Source organism: Toxorhynchites rutilus, chromosome 3, assembly GCF_029784135.1.
Source record: "Toxorhynchites rutilus septentrionalis strain SRP chromosome 3, ASM2978413v1, whole genome shotgun sequence".
NCBI classification, from domain to species: domain Eukaryota; kingdom Metazoa; phylum Arthropoda; class Insecta; order Diptera; family Culicidae; genus Toxorhynchites; species Toxorhynchites rutilus.
Genome location: NC_073746.1, coordinates 118,124,836 through 118,144,782, shown reverse-complemented (window position 1 = coordinate 118,144,782; position 19,947 = coordinate 118,124,836). Strand labels below are relative to the sequence as shown.

The following is a 19,947-nucleotide window of genomic DNA, read 5'->3' as shown; positions in this document are numbered from 1 at the left end:
AGTAACTCGATGTTGATAATTCCTTAATATTTTCCTTCGTTGATCGTATTGCTTTCACATATTCATGTTGGAGAGCCTTAACCCTTCTCTTCGTTGGCCGAGGCATTTTGATTGTATGTTATACTTTTCCGTTTACTGTTTTTGAAAGCCGTGGCAGTGTTCCGAGCTCTGCAATATAATTTTCTTACCCAATGTTAAAGTTGCTAGAGCTTTCATTATAGACCCATTAAACGTAACAATAATAATTGTGTTGATATCAAAGCAATTTTATTCTGTTGATTTTCATGACATGAAACGTTATGACTCAAGAATAACATTTTTTGAGTGGTTTCTATAGCTGTTTCGATGATATTGTCTGGCATCAGTGTCGAAAAAATAACGATACTTTCACCAATACAAACAAAACCATTGCCGAAGATTGAAAAGTGAAAATTTAACATTCAGAACACTAGCTCGAGTTTTCCGACGTTTTTCACTATACAGTGAGACCGCAGATGAAAATTTAATATCTTGTGAGTAATCGATTAGAGTTTGGTTAATATTACTTGATGGGAAGTGTGTGAAAACGATCATTTTCTTCACACTGTTTCGTAAAATTATTGATTTTCGGGCGAGGGGTGAGAGAGGGAAATGAAAGGAATGAGCGCCATTGTGGCAGCCATTTGTGGCTAGCTCCCATCTCACCTTAAACTATGATACAATATACAAAACAATCAAACACATCTAGGATTTTTTTTTTCTGTATTATAGTGACTTTCAACGCTTCTGGCTGGTTTGTCACTTTTACCTTCCATTTTGGAAGAATGTCGGGAGTGAGAATTGAACTCGTGATCTTGAGCGTGAGAAGTATGGATGTTACCTCCATGCCAGATCGGCTCCACCACATCTAGGATTGTTCTTACAATATAAAAATGAAAAATTCAACTCAACCATGCAACCACAATGTGCCACAGCAAAGCGTGGCAGGGTACAGCTAGTTGCTAATAATATCATAAGGTGTTGAAATGATTCAAATTTTTATGTTTTATAACGAATTACCTCAAAGAGAATTTATGATCATGGTTTGTCCAGCTCTGATCAGGGTTTGCCCAAAAAAAATGATCATGGTTTGTCCGGTTTTAGAAATCACTATTTTTGAATGAAAAAAATCGATTTTTCAAGTAGATGTTGCACTTATCAGTGTTTGAGTTTACTGTCATCATATTGATCAATTCGTAATTTAGACTTTCTTCTGAATATTGCCTTTTCTTGGCATTTTAAAAGTGTTCACATAAACACACTCAACGCTGAGAAACATTATTACTGCTATGCGCGAAGGACACAATAAACAAACTGCAGCGCGCCAAGCGGTTTCCATAGAAATCATGTGGACAAAACAACATTAGTGAATCGGACAGCTTATGATCAGAATTGAGGTCATCTAAATGCGTTAATTACATGGTTTAGCTATGTTAATCTTATACAAATGATATGCAAGCATGATGTTCACGATATTTGTAAGTGTTATAACCCAGAAAATCTCTGAACTCGTGCGAACTAATCATCTGGTGATTGATTGAAAGTTAGCTCAAATGAGGGCCGCATTGACATCAATAGATAGTGGATTTTGTAATCCTTTAAAACATGTGAATCCGTAAAAGTATACTATAAAACTAAAGTAATTCATGAAAAAGATAATTTTATTTGTATGTTTTGAAACATTCGAATACCTGATTTGACACAGGTGCGCTGAATTAGGGCATTCAGAAAAGTGGTCAAACCATGATCATATTTTCGACTTGACAAACCAAAATCATTTATCTTACGTATAGGCAGCCAAATAACAGGATTTTTTGCCATGATACTTCATGGTGTTTACAATTATCATACGTCAAAGTATTGCCAAAGAGTAGTCAACATTTCTGAGAACAATATTGAAGGAAAAAAAATGAATGCTTTGGAAATTGAAGAGCACTAAACTTCAAGTTCATTTTTTCTCGAAATCATGAAAATTTCACATGGTTCGGTCTGACTTAACACCGACCATGTGGGAATTCAATTTTCCGAATATTCCTGTTTTCCTCCAAAGTTTTCCGAAAATTTTCAATTGTCATGATTGGTTGTAATATGGTTGGTTGAAATATGAGTAATTTTTTTTATGGGGCCTTCCTCTTCCTTCCTGATGAGGGAGGGAGAGGGTTATGCAGAAATTTATGTTTCATTTGTATGGCAGCTCCCCATTTGAGAGAGGGAAGGGTCTTGAACCATCATAACAACTTTCCCCGACCCCCAAAAACCCTACATACCATACAAATTTGTATATATCCATGTATATATATTTATAGATTACAAGTAAAGGGTGTGTCACATCAAATTGCATCACGGAAAAAACGCTGTAGAAATTTAATTTTTAGGAATTATATCTTCAGCTTTCGCTTATAATCAGATAAGAGTGTATAGATCACGTTGGCCATGCTTCACTGTCAATTTTTCGTAAATTTGGAAAAATGTCGTCGACCGAAAAAGAGCGTCGTAAATTAATCCTGCGTACTCATTTCGAGAATCCGGAGTTGTCACATCGGGACATCGGTAAGATGCTGGGAATCGTCCAATCCACGGTCAGCAGAGTACTAAAACGATACTTCGAGAACCTAACCATCGACCGGAAGGTGAAAGTATATGGTGTGGCAAGCGATCTGCTCTTGTGGAAAGCGGAGCGCCCCCTTCGTGATGACCGGCACGGTAAACGGGCAGGTTTACCTTAAGGAGTGCCTACAGAAGCACTTACTACCACTATTGAAGCAGCACGAGGGCCCGACCATCTTCTGGCCGGATCTCGCTTCGTGCCACTATTCAAAGGACGTGTAGGAGTGGTACGAAGCCAACGGGGTCACCTTCGTGCCAAAGGAAATGAACCCGCCCAACGCGCCGGAGCTTCGCCCAATAGAGAAATATTGGGCGATTATGAAGCAGGCCCTCCGGAAGAACCCAAAAGTTGTCAAATCGGAGGCGGACTTCAAGAGAAAATGGATAACTGTTCAGAAAAAACTACAACCTGACGTTGTACAGAACCTTATGGACGGGGAAAGAGGAAGGTGCGAGCATACGGGCTTGGGCTCGAAGTATGAATAAAAAGAAAATGCCAAAAGTTGTTTAATAGTTTTAATTTTACTGTCTAAAATTTTCAAAAGGATCGGTCTACTGGGCGAATTTCTACAGCGTTTTTTCCGTGATGCAATTTGATGTGACACACCCTTTAAATATGTATTTCATCGAAGGGTGCGCTCCATTTTGGCCAGCACTGTATGTAGACTTCGGACTTCGGAAATTACCAGCTCAACACGTCTGAAGGATATAAATATACCAGCAAATGACATCATCGAATGTGTTTCCATCAGTTTTAGTTCCACATTCCGAAAATATTCTTTTATCGTAGATACCATACTTCCCGCAGAAACTTGCATGCGAAACAATTGCTTACCCACCGACCACCAAAGCGTTCAACCAACAGCAAATAAAAACCCAAACGTCTAAAGATCAGAAGATACGTGCATTATTGTACAACCTTCTCCCCGCAGCACGAACCTCGTGCTCCACGTCCGCATGTTACGTGATAGAAATTTATCCCCATAAAGGGATTTCCCGGGCTGACGAGTGCCGCCTCGCCAAGATTTATGCCCTCCGTCTGAGTCCGTTAGTCACTCATTCAGTCCATTTGTGTGCAACGGTTGCATTTTCCTTCCGCTTTCGTATATGCATACTTGGAAATATGCTAATTTCTTTTCCACCTTGGTGTTGGGCAACGTATGAGTTGTGAAATTCAGAATGGGTAATCGCTCCAATGGCATCTCTAGCACAGTTCCTTTCCTCGAAACCCTTCTGAGGCTGGGGTGGGGTGCTAGGTTAGATAATTAATTGCACGAAGTTGGTAGGGATTGATTATCATAAATATCTCTGACGTTCAGCATTGCTCCTCTCGTTCCAGATATTCCATTCACGTTGATCGTACCCGATAGAATCGATCGGTTGGCTTTCGAAGGGAATGAGCCACGTGCCCGCGAGTTTCTGTTCGATCACGTCATCCCGGGTGCCCTAATGGAGATGAAAGATCGAAATATGTACAGCAACATGAATCAGAACTTGGTTGGGGTGAATTTAACCTGCGTGAATATGCTGATGGGATACATGCTGAGCTATATGACGAGTCAGGAGACAAAATACGCAGCCCGGTACAACGTGAGCGATACGTTGACAATGGTGTTCATAGAGGGCAATTTGACCGAGAATAGGGCCGCGAATAGCAACAACAAGTTCAACAAAAGAAACATCCAGGAGAATAACAGGTGACCAAATGGTGTTAACTATGTAAGGTATGTTTGTACCTAACTATAACGGTGTTTGCATGTTTCAGGTATAACGAACCCCAGCGGCTGGAGATGAAAAATGCCACAAAGGAGCAAGCCGCGATTAAGGAGAATCGAATTGGCCAGCATTTGATGAATTTTCTGGCCAGTATGAAGTCTGGTACGAAAATTTTCCAGCACTTTCTAGCGAACAGTAACTTGAGCCAACTCATGGATGACAGTTCGTACATGGTCCTGATTCCATCGGATGCCGCCTTCCAGCGATGGCATCCAATCGACTGGGGCTTCTATCCATTCAGTGTGCAGGAGTTCACCGAAAGTGTGCTGAGGAACCACTTCATACGCGTCCGACAGCCACTACGGATGGCAGATCTGAGAACGATGACGGGCGAACAGAAATTCAAAACTCTCGGTGGAGAGTATGTTGTACTTAAGAGCAGGCGTAAGTATAGTTTGATACGGTTTGTTTTATTTTCCTGTTGGGTACATTTTCCACTACGACCAGATATTTGACCTATTGTGGCGGGCCCCTACTTGTTTTAAGCCTTATCAGGGTGTCGTATCGCGATCATTTGAAGTGATCTCCGCTGGCTGACTGTAGGCATGAGCCCAATATGGTATCATAGCTAGAATGAACTTTATTGCCTTATTGGGGGAATCTACCCATACATCTGAGGGTTGCATTGAACAATCATCAAAGAAATTGCGCTTTCTATTAAAAAGTGCTTTGCAATTACATAGTAGATGTTCTGTACTTTCAAATTCTAGGTTACAGAAGCTACAGGTATCATTTTTGAATTTACCTAGTATCTTTAGATGGTATTTACTTGGACAATTGCCTGTCACTTGGCCACTGAAAGTGCTTAGATCTTTTTTTGTTAGACTGAAAAGTCTTTCAGTCCCTTTGTTGTTGATATAAATAATTTAGCCTGCCGGGCTACTGTATTATGTTTCCAGGTATCATCAATCTTTGATTTTTCCCACAGAATGTTGAGCAAAATCCAGGATGGATTTTGCATAGTGACAAGAGGCCAAATCTGGCCAAAACAACGCTGGAGAGTCGTGGCTTCTTATGCATGGTAACAACCGCTTCCGGAGACATTCCTTCTCGTAGACATCTTTGTTGATAGTGCCGGTAGAGATTTTTTTTCCCCAAAATATATATTTTATTAAGGCACATGTAGCGTTTGCCTGACGGGGCCGGGAGTCCAATATTTTGACAATTTTTGTCTTATAACTATGTTAGTAATATGTAACCGATTACTCGCGGTTGGCTCGAGGTTAGTATTACAAGTGTTCCCATAATTGGTATGTTGTAGTCTTTGATGCTCTGTACGTGTGCCCGACACGGGATACTTCCTATTGGGATGCAGCTGACCATTAATCAGCAACGCCCCCCTAGTCTGTACCCCATATCTAGCGTGGTGCGTCTTTCTCGACTCGAGGAATCCAGGATAGAATGGTCACTAGCCGGCGCAATCATCAGCTCGTGTAGAGTTGTCATGAGCGGTACAACCTTTGGCTCTTGTTGAATGATCAGTGGACTGCACAACCTTCGGCCCGTGCATCTGTAAAGAGTGTGTGTATGTATTGCCACGACTAAGTAAAAGTTTATCGATCGGATAGGAGGGATATGAAACAGGGACACAACGAAGGAAACATCATTAAACGTTGACATCGGAGTTTCTGAGAAACAGGTATAGATGAAGCAGAAGATCAGGATCCCGGCTACCTAAGATATCCCGGACGGGGATATCCGATTGTCTGCCTTGTGCTCTCAGTGTTCTAAAGAGCTGAAAGCGAGCAGCATGGAACCGGATACACGACCAAACAACATGCTCGATGTCGTGGTAGCCATCGCCACAATCACAAAGATTGTTTTCTGCGAGCCCAATGCGATAGAGATGCGCGTATAGGTTGTAGTGATTGGACATAAGCCGAGATATCACGCGAATGAAATCACGACCTACATTCAATCCCTTGAACCGTGCACTCGTCGAGACCTTAGGGATAATCGTGTGTAACCAACGACCGAACCGACCGACTGCCGGTAGAGATGAAAGTTTTGGATTTTCGGCCGCAACTGCATATGGCCTGCCAAACCAAGTACTTTTTGAGGAATTTAGACTGCTTCTTGGTCCGGCAACACTCGGCTACGGCATTCCTCCGCATTGCAGTATAAAAAGCGAGACCCGGAAGCTGTTGGAAGTCTTCGAGAACATAAGTTTCATCGTCCATTATGGTGCATGAACATTTTTGCAAAAATTGGGTGTAGAGCACCTTAGCACGGCTTTTTGCAGTGAAATTTTGCTTATCATTACGATTGGGCACCTTTTTCACTTTGTACGCCTTCAGTACATGCCTCTGCTTCACTTTTTGTACATATGATTTTGATTTTCCAACCTTTCGAGCCACACTTCTAACTGAAAGGTTAGGTTTCTCAATAATGGCAACCACCTTTCGGTCCATCTGTCGGGAGCATACTTTTCGATTTGTTCCGCTTCCAACCTTCCGATCCTCAGTTAAGCGCTGGTCAAACGATTTGCACACACTAAACAGGCTACTCTTCGGCAGTTTTAGCTTTTTGGCGAGATCGCGTACCGACAGTATTGAATTTTGCTGCCGTTCGCGCAAAATGCGTTTGCGTACTTCCACTTGACTCGACACCATTTTACCAAACTGAAGAAGAATGTAAACATGTTGGACATCGAAATAAAGAGGAGGGTTTCAGCTGTCATGTGAGTAAAATATTTCATCGATTAGTGAAATATTTCATAAACTACACTGAAAGAAAAGTGTCCGAAATTTAACGTGGACAGTAGGATTGGGCTATCTCGAATCGATTCTTAGATGATCGATCTTTTCCATTCCGATTTCCGATTTTTTGGATCGATCTTTCATACTCGAGAAAATTGAGAAAATCGATTTTTTTGCTTTCGATCTTTTAGATCTTTTTGTAGATTTGTTTTTCAGTATACATCGATGTTTTATCTCACCAAAGGCCACCTAACTTTTTTTTTATACATAATGTCATTTGGATCACATCTTCTACGATTTACTTCTGTAAAAATGCTGACAGAGATAGAACTAGCGGCAGCTACTGAGGGGATGAACTGTAACCGGTTGCGGATAGGATCACTGAATCTGATGTTGACATTAATTACAGGCGAAAGGTTGTTTTCTAGAACTGGCGCCAAAAACAAGAATCGTCTTCGACTAAATGACAGATGTATGGCACGATTGGCTTTTATGGAATCATTGTCAACTGAGTGCTGGGTGGTTGTACAATTTCTAAGAATGCTTTTTTCAATTAATTTATTTAATAAAACGACTACCAGACGGTACAAGGTGAATGCCCTGTGGCTGAGGTCTTCATGCTGAGAAACAAAACAAAATGCTTTTGATGTTTGAAAAGAAAAATGGATTTTGTATTACCAGATAAATCGAAAAAAAGTTTTTAATTTTTCATAAATCGATTCGGCAAAGATCGACTCTTTGGTACCGATTTAATCAATGAATCGATCCCAACACCGTTTGGAAAATCGATTCGATAAGATCGATCTTTTTATAAAAATCGCCCAATCCTAGTGGACAGGCTTTAATTGCGCCGTAGACAAATTGTGGCACATTCAATAATTGCCTGTACTTCTGTCTGAAATACAGTTGGCCACTTGCCCATTAATTTCGATATGTTCTATCCAGGACTGGTTATCTCAGCCTCGACTCTGTTGTTCAATCTGGAACAATCAATGTAGATGGATGATGAAGGAGGGATGGTGAATGTAAGGAAAGTGGTGGAAGAATCTCAGAAAGATGATCAGTTAAGGATGGTCACTAAGGTTTTGAGGGTAGATGAAAATGTAAGTATCTTGGAGTTTACCCAATATCGAAGTTTTGTCGAGAAATTATCCTTGCAGGATGGGGTGATTATGAAGGGACATTGAGTGGTGATTCCATCTGAGTTGAATGTTCTCAAGCAATTCCATGGAACACATTTGAGGATTGTTAAGAGTAAAAGTGTTGCTAGAGGTTGTGTCTGGTGGCCTAAAATGGATGCGGATATTGACAATTTCGCCCAGAATTGCAGTTCGTGTCTTCTACAAAATTCATCGCCACCAAAGGCAAAGCTGGTATCGTGGAATCCGCCGGAGAAAGTTTGGAGCAGAGTGCATGTCGATTTTGCGGGTCCCGTTAAAGAATGGATTTTTTTTATTGTGGTTGATACCTTGACAAATGGGTAGAGTATACAATGCCAGATTTGAGATTGAGAAATTGGTTGAATGCATAGCGTGATATGGAATATTTGATGAAATGGTAGGCGACAATGGTGCACTGTTTGTATATTCATAGGTTCGTAAGTTTTTGACAGCGAATGGTATTCGTCAAAGCTTGACGAGTCCGGGTCATCCTTCAACTAACGGTGCGACTGAAAAATGGTAAAATCATTCATATCATTCCTATTAAAGTCGTGGGAGACAGAGAGCCAAAGTGTAAATGGTTTGATAGCTAATTTCTTGTTAGGATACGGAAAAGCTGTTCATTGTTCCACCGGTTTCGGAATCTGTATTGGGAAAACACATTCTTGTTTTCTAAAATGCAAGCGAGTACAAAAGTACCCGTAGTTTTAATCTATTTTGCAAAGCTAATTTCCCCAGGCTCCATGTTTTTGAAATCTGTGTAAGGGGAACATTCCAATTTGCAAAACCGCAAACAAATACAAAGGTATCCGCTGCTTGCATCTAATTAGCTATGTCGATTTCCACAGGTTCCATGGTTTTGAATTCTGTGTTAGGAAAACATTCCGATTCCCAGAAACGCAAACCAGTACAAAAGAACCCGCTGCTTGCAACTATTTTGCAATGACGATTTCTCCTGGCTCCATGGTTTTGAAATCTGTGTTAGGGAAACATTCTAATTTGCAAAAACGCAAACGAGTACAAACGTTCCCGCTGCTTGCATCTAATTTGCTATGTCGATTTCCACAGGTTCCATGGTTTTGAAGTCTATGTTAGGGAAACATCCTTCCATTCCAGCGATCATACCTCAACCGTTGCGCAATCATAACTGAGTGGATTTCTGAGCGGCACTTGCTTATATACTGATTGGTGTGATTTCAATAACCTGTTTTGAAAGCAATTTTAGGGCTATTGAAACAAGTTTTTGGATAAAAAAATAACAAGCATATCACGCGTAGACATTTTATCTTTCGAATGAAGTGTTTATCATACCAGTTCGTTCAGTTGTTTATGAGCTATTAACGCTCAAAATCTCGTTCTCCAGCGTAACGCTTTTGTTTTCGAAACTTTGAACTTACACCCCAGTATAGAAATGAAAGACGTAGTCCTACGTCAAAATATATGTCAATGTTCTTCGCTTCCTCAAGCCATTTTATCGACGGCTTAAATCCTGTCCTGTTCAACGAGATTCATTCCATAAGTTTTATTCAGCACTTGGCTTTCATTGGGATAGCGAGAGTTGAAATTATCCAATTGGTGGGATGAACATCAAAATGAATTCGGAAAGACGCTTGGCCCGAGGCATGTTAATTCGTCTCTGCAAAGCTACTGCACATTTCCGCGACAGTCACTTAGCAGCTAGGGCCACATTCTGCCGTTGGCTGCGTTGGCAAGTAAGATGATCTCCCATGAGGAAAAATGTGTCGCTGATCTCTGTGCGCCTTTGTGCAACTAACTCCCATAGCGTTTCGTGAGGGATCGTTGTTCCATCAGTGGAAGTGAAGCCACTGTCAATAAGCCAGTTTCGGACAAGCCCAATAGCCTGTTCATGGGCTGATCGTTTTCCAAGCTGATCCCCGTCCATATTCCAACATTCCCTCCGCCATTATCCGAAGGAAGACGTAGCCACCAAGACGGGTCTATGGTACTAGGTGAGGCCGTTTCGTCACTAAGTGGGATAGGAGAGCGGTATATGAAAACAGTACGGAAGAAAGCAGAAGGGAATTATTTCCTTAAAGCGTGAAAGAGACAGATCACAAGCGAGCTTGGGCACAAGCGTATTGTGTTTTGTATACAAACAAAACACAGTAGACTTCCAATATGGCTGAAGAGTGGTTTTAGTAAGTTGGCCCACCTTAGGATATACTTCTACGCACCTTGGTAGCCACCACTTCGAAACCCGACGCGTTGATTTTGTCAACTGCTTCCCACAAAAGATCAATGCTCATGGAAACGTTGGAACCGGCATAAATTGGTTGTTTCCAATCGGCGAATAAGTCTCGAATCATCATACCCTAAGAAGCATTCACATATCAATTAATTATTTCACATAAAATTACATCTCCACTTTGTCACATATTTTGTATGGATGGATGGTCATCAGCTGGCAGAATAGGTCGCAACAATAAAGAAAAAGTACGTAAGCAGGACGAATTCGAATTCGTTTTATGACACTCTTACTGGTTACACCCAAAATTGATTTTTAGCTCATGTTTTGTCATCCCGATTTATGACATTAAATGAGACATAACATAACAGAAAATGTCATGACTCACAAATACTGGTAAGCATTTGTATAATATACATGGTACAACAATATAAGATAAATACGAGCGAGCGAAACAAAAGACAAATAAGCTTTCCGCATACTTTCCCACATACACGACCCAGACCAAGATAGATATTGTTCTCCTTCATGCGCTCCATTTTTGACGTGGGACTACGTCTAACCGGAGTATATGGGGGGTAAAATGGAAACCTAAACACAGAACATGCAGGAAAAAATGAAAGATTCCAAATGCTTATAACTCGAACATTTCTTACTGGATCGGAAAGATGTTTGCATCAATTTATAAGGAATATTTCTATGCTTCTATCGCAATCAATACAATGTTATTTTTCATTAGATTAACAATTAAATAACTGTCAAATGTCAAGCGTTTTCTAAACGTCCTAACTGCCTCGTTTTGATTGGCCCGATTTACGGTGTCCCGAACACAGACTTCAAAATCAATGTACCTGTGGGAATCCGCTTTGCAAATACATGAAAGTCGGGAGTATTTTTGTTCCGACTGAAATTTGTTTCCCTAAATCCCCCAACCCCATTTCCCAAATCCATGGAGCGTGCGGAAGTTGGCATTGCAAATACATACAAGCCGGGTGCATTTTTATTCCGACAGAAATGTGTTTCCCTAACACAGACTTCGAATTCATGGAGCGTGGGGAAATTTGTATTGCAAATACATGCAAGTCGGGAGCATTTTTGTTCCGACTGAACTGTGTTTCCCCAACACAAACTTCAGAACCAAGGTGTCTGGGGAAATTGACATTGCAAATACATGCAATTCGAGGGCATTTTTATTCCGGTTGAAAGTTGTTTACCTATTACAGACTTCTAAACGAAGGTGTCTGGGGAACTCGGAATTGCAAATACATGCAAATCGGGGGCATTTTTGTTCCGACTGAAATGTGTTTGTCTAACAAAGACTTCAAAACAAAGATGTCATCATACCAAAAGTAAATGGACTGTCAATCAATTTACTTGTAACGAAGAACATAATCTATCCAAATGCATGAATTGACCTCACATGGCATTAAACAAATTTTTACTCACAAAGAAAATATATTGAATTCAATTGACTTCGGAAATTGTTTCATTCAATCAAAAATTGAATCAATACAAACAAATGATTGCTAAGCTAAGGTAGTCCCACGTCAACCTTGCGGTTATATCATAGATATAACCCACCCATTTTACTCTTAGAAAACACTTCCCAACTTCATTTTATAATCAGGTGCAATATTATCACGTATTTGCTGAACAACTGCTGAAGCATCATTAGTCATGTGGATAGCGTGGTCGTGTAAAATAGCTTTGCATTCCAGCCGGCCTAGGTTCGATCCCCTTTGACGTCGTATGGACTTTTTTTTTGGCACAATCCCAAATGAAATGAGAAAAGAAAACAGAAAGAGATGTCTGCACGCATACATACAAACCATTTTTGAGCTTTTAAAACAGCTCATTATTTGCGCATTTGACTCTCCAGAACACTGAATGGCATCATTTCTGCCAAAGATGACATGTTTTCTGCCAACGCTAGTTTGGGTGTAGTAATAGAAGTTTGCAATAACATCATACATTCGACAAAAAAATTAAAGGAGTGCGTAGTCGGAAATTTTGAGTGATTTTTGACATGATGTAACTTTGTGAAAAATCAACGCATATCGATGTGATGTACATAATTTTGAAGCTAAAACTTTCAGGTATTAGAATATTTCACGTACATTTCCATCTTGGCGTGCGCAGATGTAGTGGGCAACAATATCGGGAAGAAATAAAAAATCGATTTTTCTCCGTTTTGACGTAGGACTACGTCTTTCATTTCTATACCGGGGTGTAAAAGAAAAGTTTCGAAAACGAAAGCGTTACGCCGAAGACCGAGATTTTGAGTGTTAATAGCTCCTAAACAACTGAACGAAATGGTATGATAAACACTTCATTCGAAAGATAAAATGTCTACGCGTTCTATACTTGTTACTTTCTGATCCATAAACTTGTTTCAATAGTCTTAAATTTGCTTTCAAAATAGGCTATTGAAATCACCAATCGGTATATAAGCGAGCGCCGCTCGGAAATCCACTCAGTTCTAATTGAACAGCGATTGGAGCATGTTGTCGCTGTTGTGGTGAAGCTCTTCATTTATCATGAAAGCGCGGATGAACGGTGTCACCAAGAGCCTGTTTGTGCACCTTAGGCCAGAAGGGAATCCATCAGGAGGAGAGTGATGCTACAAACGGTTCCCCGGGAAGATCTCGAAGCAGCCGCTACACACACACACATACACGCACGGAATTCTTTCCGTTTGGATCGAGAAAGATCCGGAAAATAATCTGCCAGTTCCTCTAGGAATTTGAAAATACATTCATGTGAAAGAGTTTATTTGAATGTTTTCTATCCATGTAACACTGTGACCAAATATGTTTCAATCAAGTGCTATTAACAGATGGTTATCGAGTTAGCGTTAACCACTGGTGGGCTTCCAGTATCGAGGAAAATGTGGAAATATCTAATCGTTACTGAAAATAATCTGCCAGTTCCTCTGGGAATTTAAAATTACATTCATATGAAAGAGTTTATTTTAATGTTTTCTATCCATGTAACACTGTGACTAAATACATTAGGTTTTGTGATTTTTCAATCAATCGCAATCAACAGGATAGCTTCTGAAGATTATTCTTCCCCATCAGTAGGATATCCAATATTGGATGCATAAAACCTTGTGCCTCCAACGTAACGCTCTCGTTTTCGAAGTTCTCCAAATATTCATTCATTCAGAATGAATTCAGATTCAACTTCATACAAATGATCTCTAAATCAACGATAGTCCTACGTCACCCTTGCGGTTATACCATAGATATAACCCACTTCCTGTTTTTTTCAAATATTTTCTGGACTAACACAATTTTTTGCTAACGGCAAACCCAATCAACCTTATCAACCAGCTTTTATTTGGTTCCGAAAATGTTCCTGTTGGACCTTCCCATACAGAGATATTTCAGTTTGAATGAAAAACTTCGCCTGCGTCTTTAATGATCAATTAATCGATAAACAACCATCGCACCGCAAATCGAAAGGCAGTTTTGAAAACTTCTATAAATTCTGCACAAGGATAATGTTTTACCTTGACGAAAAAAATGTTATTTATTTTTTTTGCATCTATTTCAAAAAAGTGCCAAAAGTAGGATTTACCTAATGCTTTACAAGATCCACTGTGATTTTGCAAATATCGCAGTGAGTCCAGAATCGACTAGATTGTTAAGCTTAATGGTTTTCGGAGGATCTTCACGAGGAATCTTTGCTTTACCAGAAAACTGCTGACGTCTTTTCGAGCCTTTTGTGGCACCACAAGTCTGGAGTCACTAGTATCTGAAGACTCCAGACTACCTGGGTTTTTAGAGTTTAGAGGTTCCTCGTTTCATGACCCCAGATCTTCTTTGATTACCCTGGAGTTTTCTTCGTCGCTTCGTCGTCTGTTAGCGTCCAGTCCGCGTGAATTTCATTAGAAGTGGCTCGCTTGAGCTGGATTATCAGTGAAGAGATTTTCGTTTTGGCTCTGTATCAGTCTCTTGAGTTTCTCGTCACTGAATGTTGCGCTTTGTGGGAAAAACGCATGAAGAATTTCTGAACGCGGTATATTTTTTGCGTCTAGAGCAACCAGTTTCGTGTCATCTCCCTGAGTTATACTGGGAATCACTTTTTTCAACCATTCCGAAGAGCTTGATGAATGTCTTTTTTGCTCATTCAACCCCTCTCGTTTGCGGGGGCAGAGATTTTGCTTCGGTTTTTTGAGAATTGGTTTTTCGTCACTACTAGGTACTTCCGATCCTCAGGGGCATTCTGTTGGTCCAGAGAAATGCTGACTCATTGCTTGCTACCGAGCCTCCTTTGCAGAGATCCCAGCTGCAACCAGGTTCTTAGCTTTCTCTTTTGATCCCTGGTGAGGTTTTACTTCCACGGAGTGTAGACCTCATCTGAATCTACCACTTTAGATCCAGTTTTTGTATTGACGTTACTCACATCACTCTTATCCTCTGGCGACTCACAACGAGTCGAAGTGTTGAGGAAGAAAGAGGAGCAGGATTGAAGGATTGAGGATCCACAGGTACATAGCTCAGTACTACATCTTCTTCTACACTCATAGAGTCGATCTCTATGAAGGTTTCTTTCCTACAGATTCTATGTCCATTATTTTGTTATATTTCAACCTGATTACGAGATAGCTGAATCTAATGAATCACTTTAGAAACCAATAGCGATGACAAGTCGAGCTTAGTTGTTTGATACTGTAGTGCTTCTTTGGACACTTTTTCGTGATATTTTTTTATTTGAGATAATGTACGAAGGTTCGGTACGACGGTACCGAAACTACGATTTGAACTAATATACATAATTCAATGTATTTACAGCAATACCCACCGTAAACAATGTATCAATACTGTTCGACTACACACTTTCCAATGGCGTCGAAGTACTTGTTATTTCGGAAGTTCTATTCGTCTCGGAGGCAGTTGTCTCGCGTCTTCACCAGGTAAGCTACCATTGCATCATAAATCGCACACAACCTCAACTGAATTCTTTCATCCGCAGTTACACAAGGATAAGGAAACACCCCCACTGCTAGCGTTTCCCTGGTTCGGGGCCCAGTTTCTCTCACACTCATTCTTGGCGCTAGAAAGGGATAGCCGTTTCACTCAGATAACACGCTTCTTGAATACGGCGGAGATCGCCCAGTACATTTCCGGTTCGAACTATACTTTCTTCGTACCCACCGATGAGGCATTCGAACGATACAGCATCGATATTCTACCGGATAGCATTCTGGCGTCAGAAAAAGGCGTCAGACTACTGTTGATGCATTTCATCAAAGGTCGCTTGTACGATAGGGATCTGAAGGACGGAGAGGTACTCGAAACGATCGGTGGCTCTCCAGTGAAAATCCATCGAACTTTCGACAACAACGTAACGGTGAACAGTGCCAAGATCGTCGAGTCGGAAGTGTTCGTGTACAATCTGGGAACGATGTTCTACGTGGATGACGTTTTGTACCCTGAACTACTCAAAGCTGAAGTAACGGCAATAACTGACGCCAGAAACCCAGATAAAAACATTCCGGAAGAGAATGGGGAGACATTTACAACAGAGTCCGGCGTGCCGCAGCAGACCTCCTCAACCACACATCGATCATTTTTCACGACCAGTGCTGATGTGGAAATAGTGCCACTCGAGATCACCGAGCAAAGCGGCAGTGATGACGACTTCCTGCTGAAGGACGATGAAATCATTACACCTAAGGCGTTGCCCGTTAGGTACTACTTTTCGCCGAAAAAATGAGCCAACCAAAGCGGCTGAATTATGGGAGAGCGAAGATTGAAAGATGTACAGTGGGTTTAGTTGTACAATTCGTTTGGGCGGAAGGTGCAATGATGAATGTTAACATTTTTGTTTGTAGAATTTCTATGTTAAGTGTTTTAGACAAATAACAAAAATACGCTGAAGTGAAATTGCATATAATACATTTAATGCTACAATGATTCGTTTATTTGGTTTGAATCCAATGTTCGTTTTCGTCCACTGTACAAACCGAAGAACAGAAACAAAAACATGTCAGTTCACATATAATGAACACTACTGGGTTCCAATATGCTTCACGACACACCTTGTAAACAGTCTAAACGCGCTGGAAGTTTAATAACATAGTTTACAACACACCCACCAAACAATAGCTGTACGACATTCTCACCTTGTATTGTTCGCGATCGATGAATGTGGTCTTCCGGGAATAATGAAAAACAAGTTTCTTTGATAAACGTGGAAATACTCGTTACTTTTTTTAACATGACAAAATTTCCAAACAAAACGAAAAAACTAACAAACTAGCTTTACCAAATTAGTACTATAAACCAGATAGAATGATGTCTCGAATACGCAATGGATAACAGAATAACCTGGTGGCTCGAAATGAGTGTCAAGCAGTTGCTGTTTGGCAAAAGCAAAAAAAAACGCAAAATTCTACTGATTAGCCGTTAAGCATTAAGTTGTGAGTAATCTCGTTAGTTGGTAGGATATAATTCTCCTCAAAAATATTTATTGAAACAGTTTTTTGCCTATAGCCTATAGACTAGACAGAATGTACTAGGCCTCGTGAAGCAGTCTGCTTCCGAAGACCGCAAATAGAACACACTTCAATTCAGAATGACATTCGGAATGGAAGAAAGCTCGTGGCGAATGTTTCCGCCTTGGGATCGTTACTTTAGCTTTACACGTGCTGAGCTATGCTATATTTGTGAATTTTTCCTGAGGATATGTTCGATTAAAATGTTTCTACATGCTATTAGTTTGTTATGAGGAATAAAAGCAATAAACATGTATGTGTTTCCCAAAGTTTCTTGATTTTGTTTATTCTGTCCGAAAAAAGCCACAGGAAGGTTGTGTCGAAGACACGACCGCATAGTTGATGTAGGATTCCGTTAGGCTATCTATTGATTTTGGATATGCTTGAAGAATTACATCGTCAAACTCTTTGATAATGATTCGGTGGCCCTGAGAAGGGCAATTTTGTTTGGTAGTTGGGTATTGTTTGTTCACTCCACCAGTGTTTACCGAGTGATGATGACAGAAGTATGATAAACAGTCGTTGGATGGTGCGTATTAGATAGAAGATGCCGAAGTGGAATGAGATATGATGAAAACCGCCTTCTGTGACCCAAGACGAGATGCCTCCTGTGTTATGTATGGATGAAATAAAGAAAAAAAAACTCAAAAATGTAATATAAGATAATTACCAGTACCGAACACAATTATCAGTTATTAAACTCTCATCAGTTAAAACATGTTACTTTAATATAGAGAAAACATATATTAAATGGAAAAGATAGTTTTCTTTTATAATATTTACATTCTGAGCGTTTATTCAACCCAATGCGAATTTTGATTGGACTAACAACAACTAATACTATATTTCTCGAATATTTCTTCACTTTTCCAATTTTTTCTCGCCGCATGAACTTTCCTTGGGTGAAAATTAACACCACAAAACCGACAGCTTAAATCGAACGACTCGTTCTCAAGCGGTAACACACCTTGGTTTTTAATTTATGAAAACTGAAATAAATCGTTTCATATATCAAGTCATTTTTAACACAACTGCTACCATATACAATTTTACAATTACACTTGTGCCAAATTTTCACAATACATGATCGGTCATTGATATGAAATTTCACGCACATTAAAGTTCCAAATTTAAATTTTATTTGCTAGAATTAATCGAATCACTCACCCTACTTGCAATATAAAAATGCCCCCGACTTGCATATATTTGCAATGGCGATTTCCCTTGGGCATCTTGGTTTCGATGTCTCTGTTAGGGAACACATTTCGGTGGGAACAAAAGCTCCCCCTACTTCCATGTATTTGCAATGTCGATTTCCCCCAGGCAGCTTGGTTTTGATGTCTCTGTTAGGGAACCGCCGCATGTGTCGTCAATTTCGACCAATTTGAAAAGGATATTTCCGTTAGGAAAGGGGTTGAGATTTTTCAATTGTTCGATAGTTAGTTGGCATATGGCATATATTATTTTAATCAATATAAAAAATTGTTATGGAGTGCCGAAATCGATTGACGCAAAAATTTCATCAATCATGAAATGACTGAGCAATAAGCGTTTGAAATTGGACAATTTTCACGATGTGCTCGATTTTCGATTTTCAATTTGTACCCCAATATGTTCCCGAAAGACGTAATCCTACGTTAAAAAACAAGAAGAAAGAATATCGTTGACCCATGTCTCAAAATATATATTTTGGTCGAGAACGTCTATTGGTTAATGGTGTAATTCATTAATTCTCTACTGAGCCAAGTAACGTGAGCTCAAATCTCAAGGCCATCAACCGATCGTCTTAGTTAAACAGTTATTATAGAGAGGTTATATTCACGCAACCTACAAGTTTTTCTAGTGGACCATTTTCAACCAATGATTTTTTACGTAATCTTGAATACATTTTCTGTCATCGTACGTAGGATTTTTTCAAAATATTGATTTTTTTTAAGAAATAGCGACATTTTCTGTAAAAAAAAAAAATGCGTTTTTGCCTAAAAAATTGAGAAAAATATTGATTTCTCTTTAAGAAATAGCGACATTTTCTGTAAAAAAATGCGTTTTTGCCTAAAAAATTGAGACAAAAACTTTCACCAAAATTATATTTTTCAAAATATCAAAAAATCCTACGTACGATGACTGTAAATTTAGTGGAGAATCTTAGAAAACCTTTTTTATCAAAATCGGATGGACCGTTCCGGAGGTAGAACTCCCACCAGTTTGCAAAACATAGTTTCGAGAAAAACGGGCATTAAATTTTGGATTCGCGCTCCTTACGCAAAGAATAAGGTCCATTAATTGGCTTGTAACTTTGGAACGAAGCGTCGGACAAACCTGGGACAAAAACTACAGTAAAGTAGACATCCCAGTGAACATTTTAAGCCTGAAATATTTTTTTTTTCATTTTTTCAAGTTTCCATAGGGTACTTGAGAAGATCGGCAATGATTTATTTAAAATGATTGTTTTACCCATTCCAATGTTTGAGAAATAGAATTTTCTTTGAAGCTTCGTTCAGTATTAATGTAGCTTATAAAACTGTAACTGTAATTACTGTGAAACAATATTTGAGGGTGTAACTCTTAGGATTTGGGATAGGGTTCTCAGGGTCGCTTATTCATTAGCCGGTTGCTGGTAAATACTTTCACCTCTCACAAATAGGAGCTCTCCTCTATCGTCTCGCACTGCCAGACCATCTCACGCACCAAAGAAGCCACCTGCTAAGCCCACAAGCCGCTCTCGCTCAAAGGCTATGCAGTGTCAGCACACCTACTTCCAACTAAATGAGGACGAGGGCTAGCGACTCCTTTTGAGTCCGGAGGACGACAAGGTTCACGGGATAGTCGTAGTGGAGGAAAACAATTATAGTTTTTTCTTAGACTATACAACCTTAAATTTATTTTATTCTTCCACCCCACTCTTTCTCTTCCTGTTTTTACTATTTCCTCATTATTTCCTATCTTTCTTTAATTTATTTTATACGTGACGTCACA

At 39.8% G+C, this 19,947-nt stretch overlaps 1 protein-coding gene across 9 annotated transcripts in view; it reads left to right on the top strand.

Annotated features, from left to right (window-relative positions):
* Window positions 1-17,240, top strand: part of LOC129775728 (uncharacterized) — a 64,131-nt gene extending 46,891 nt beyond the window's left edge. For all 9 annotated transcript variants that reach the window (XM_055780782.1, XM_055780780.1, XM_055780784.1 and 6 more), the window contains exons 3-6: window positions 3,965-4,322; window positions 4,391-4,785; window positions 15,266-15,387; window positions 15,447-17,240. In XM_055780782.1, the coding sequence (XP_055636757.1) occupies window positions 3,965-4,322; window positions 4,391-4,785; window positions 15,266-15,387; window positions 15,447-16,190 (1,619 nt within the window). In that variant the 3' untranslated portion in view covers window positions 16,191-17,240. The remainder of the gene's footprint in view (window positions 1-3,964; window positions 4,323-4,390; window positions 4,786-15,265; window positions 15,388-15,446) is intronic.
* The last annotated feature ends 2,707 nt before the right edge of the window (window positions 17,241-19,947 follow it).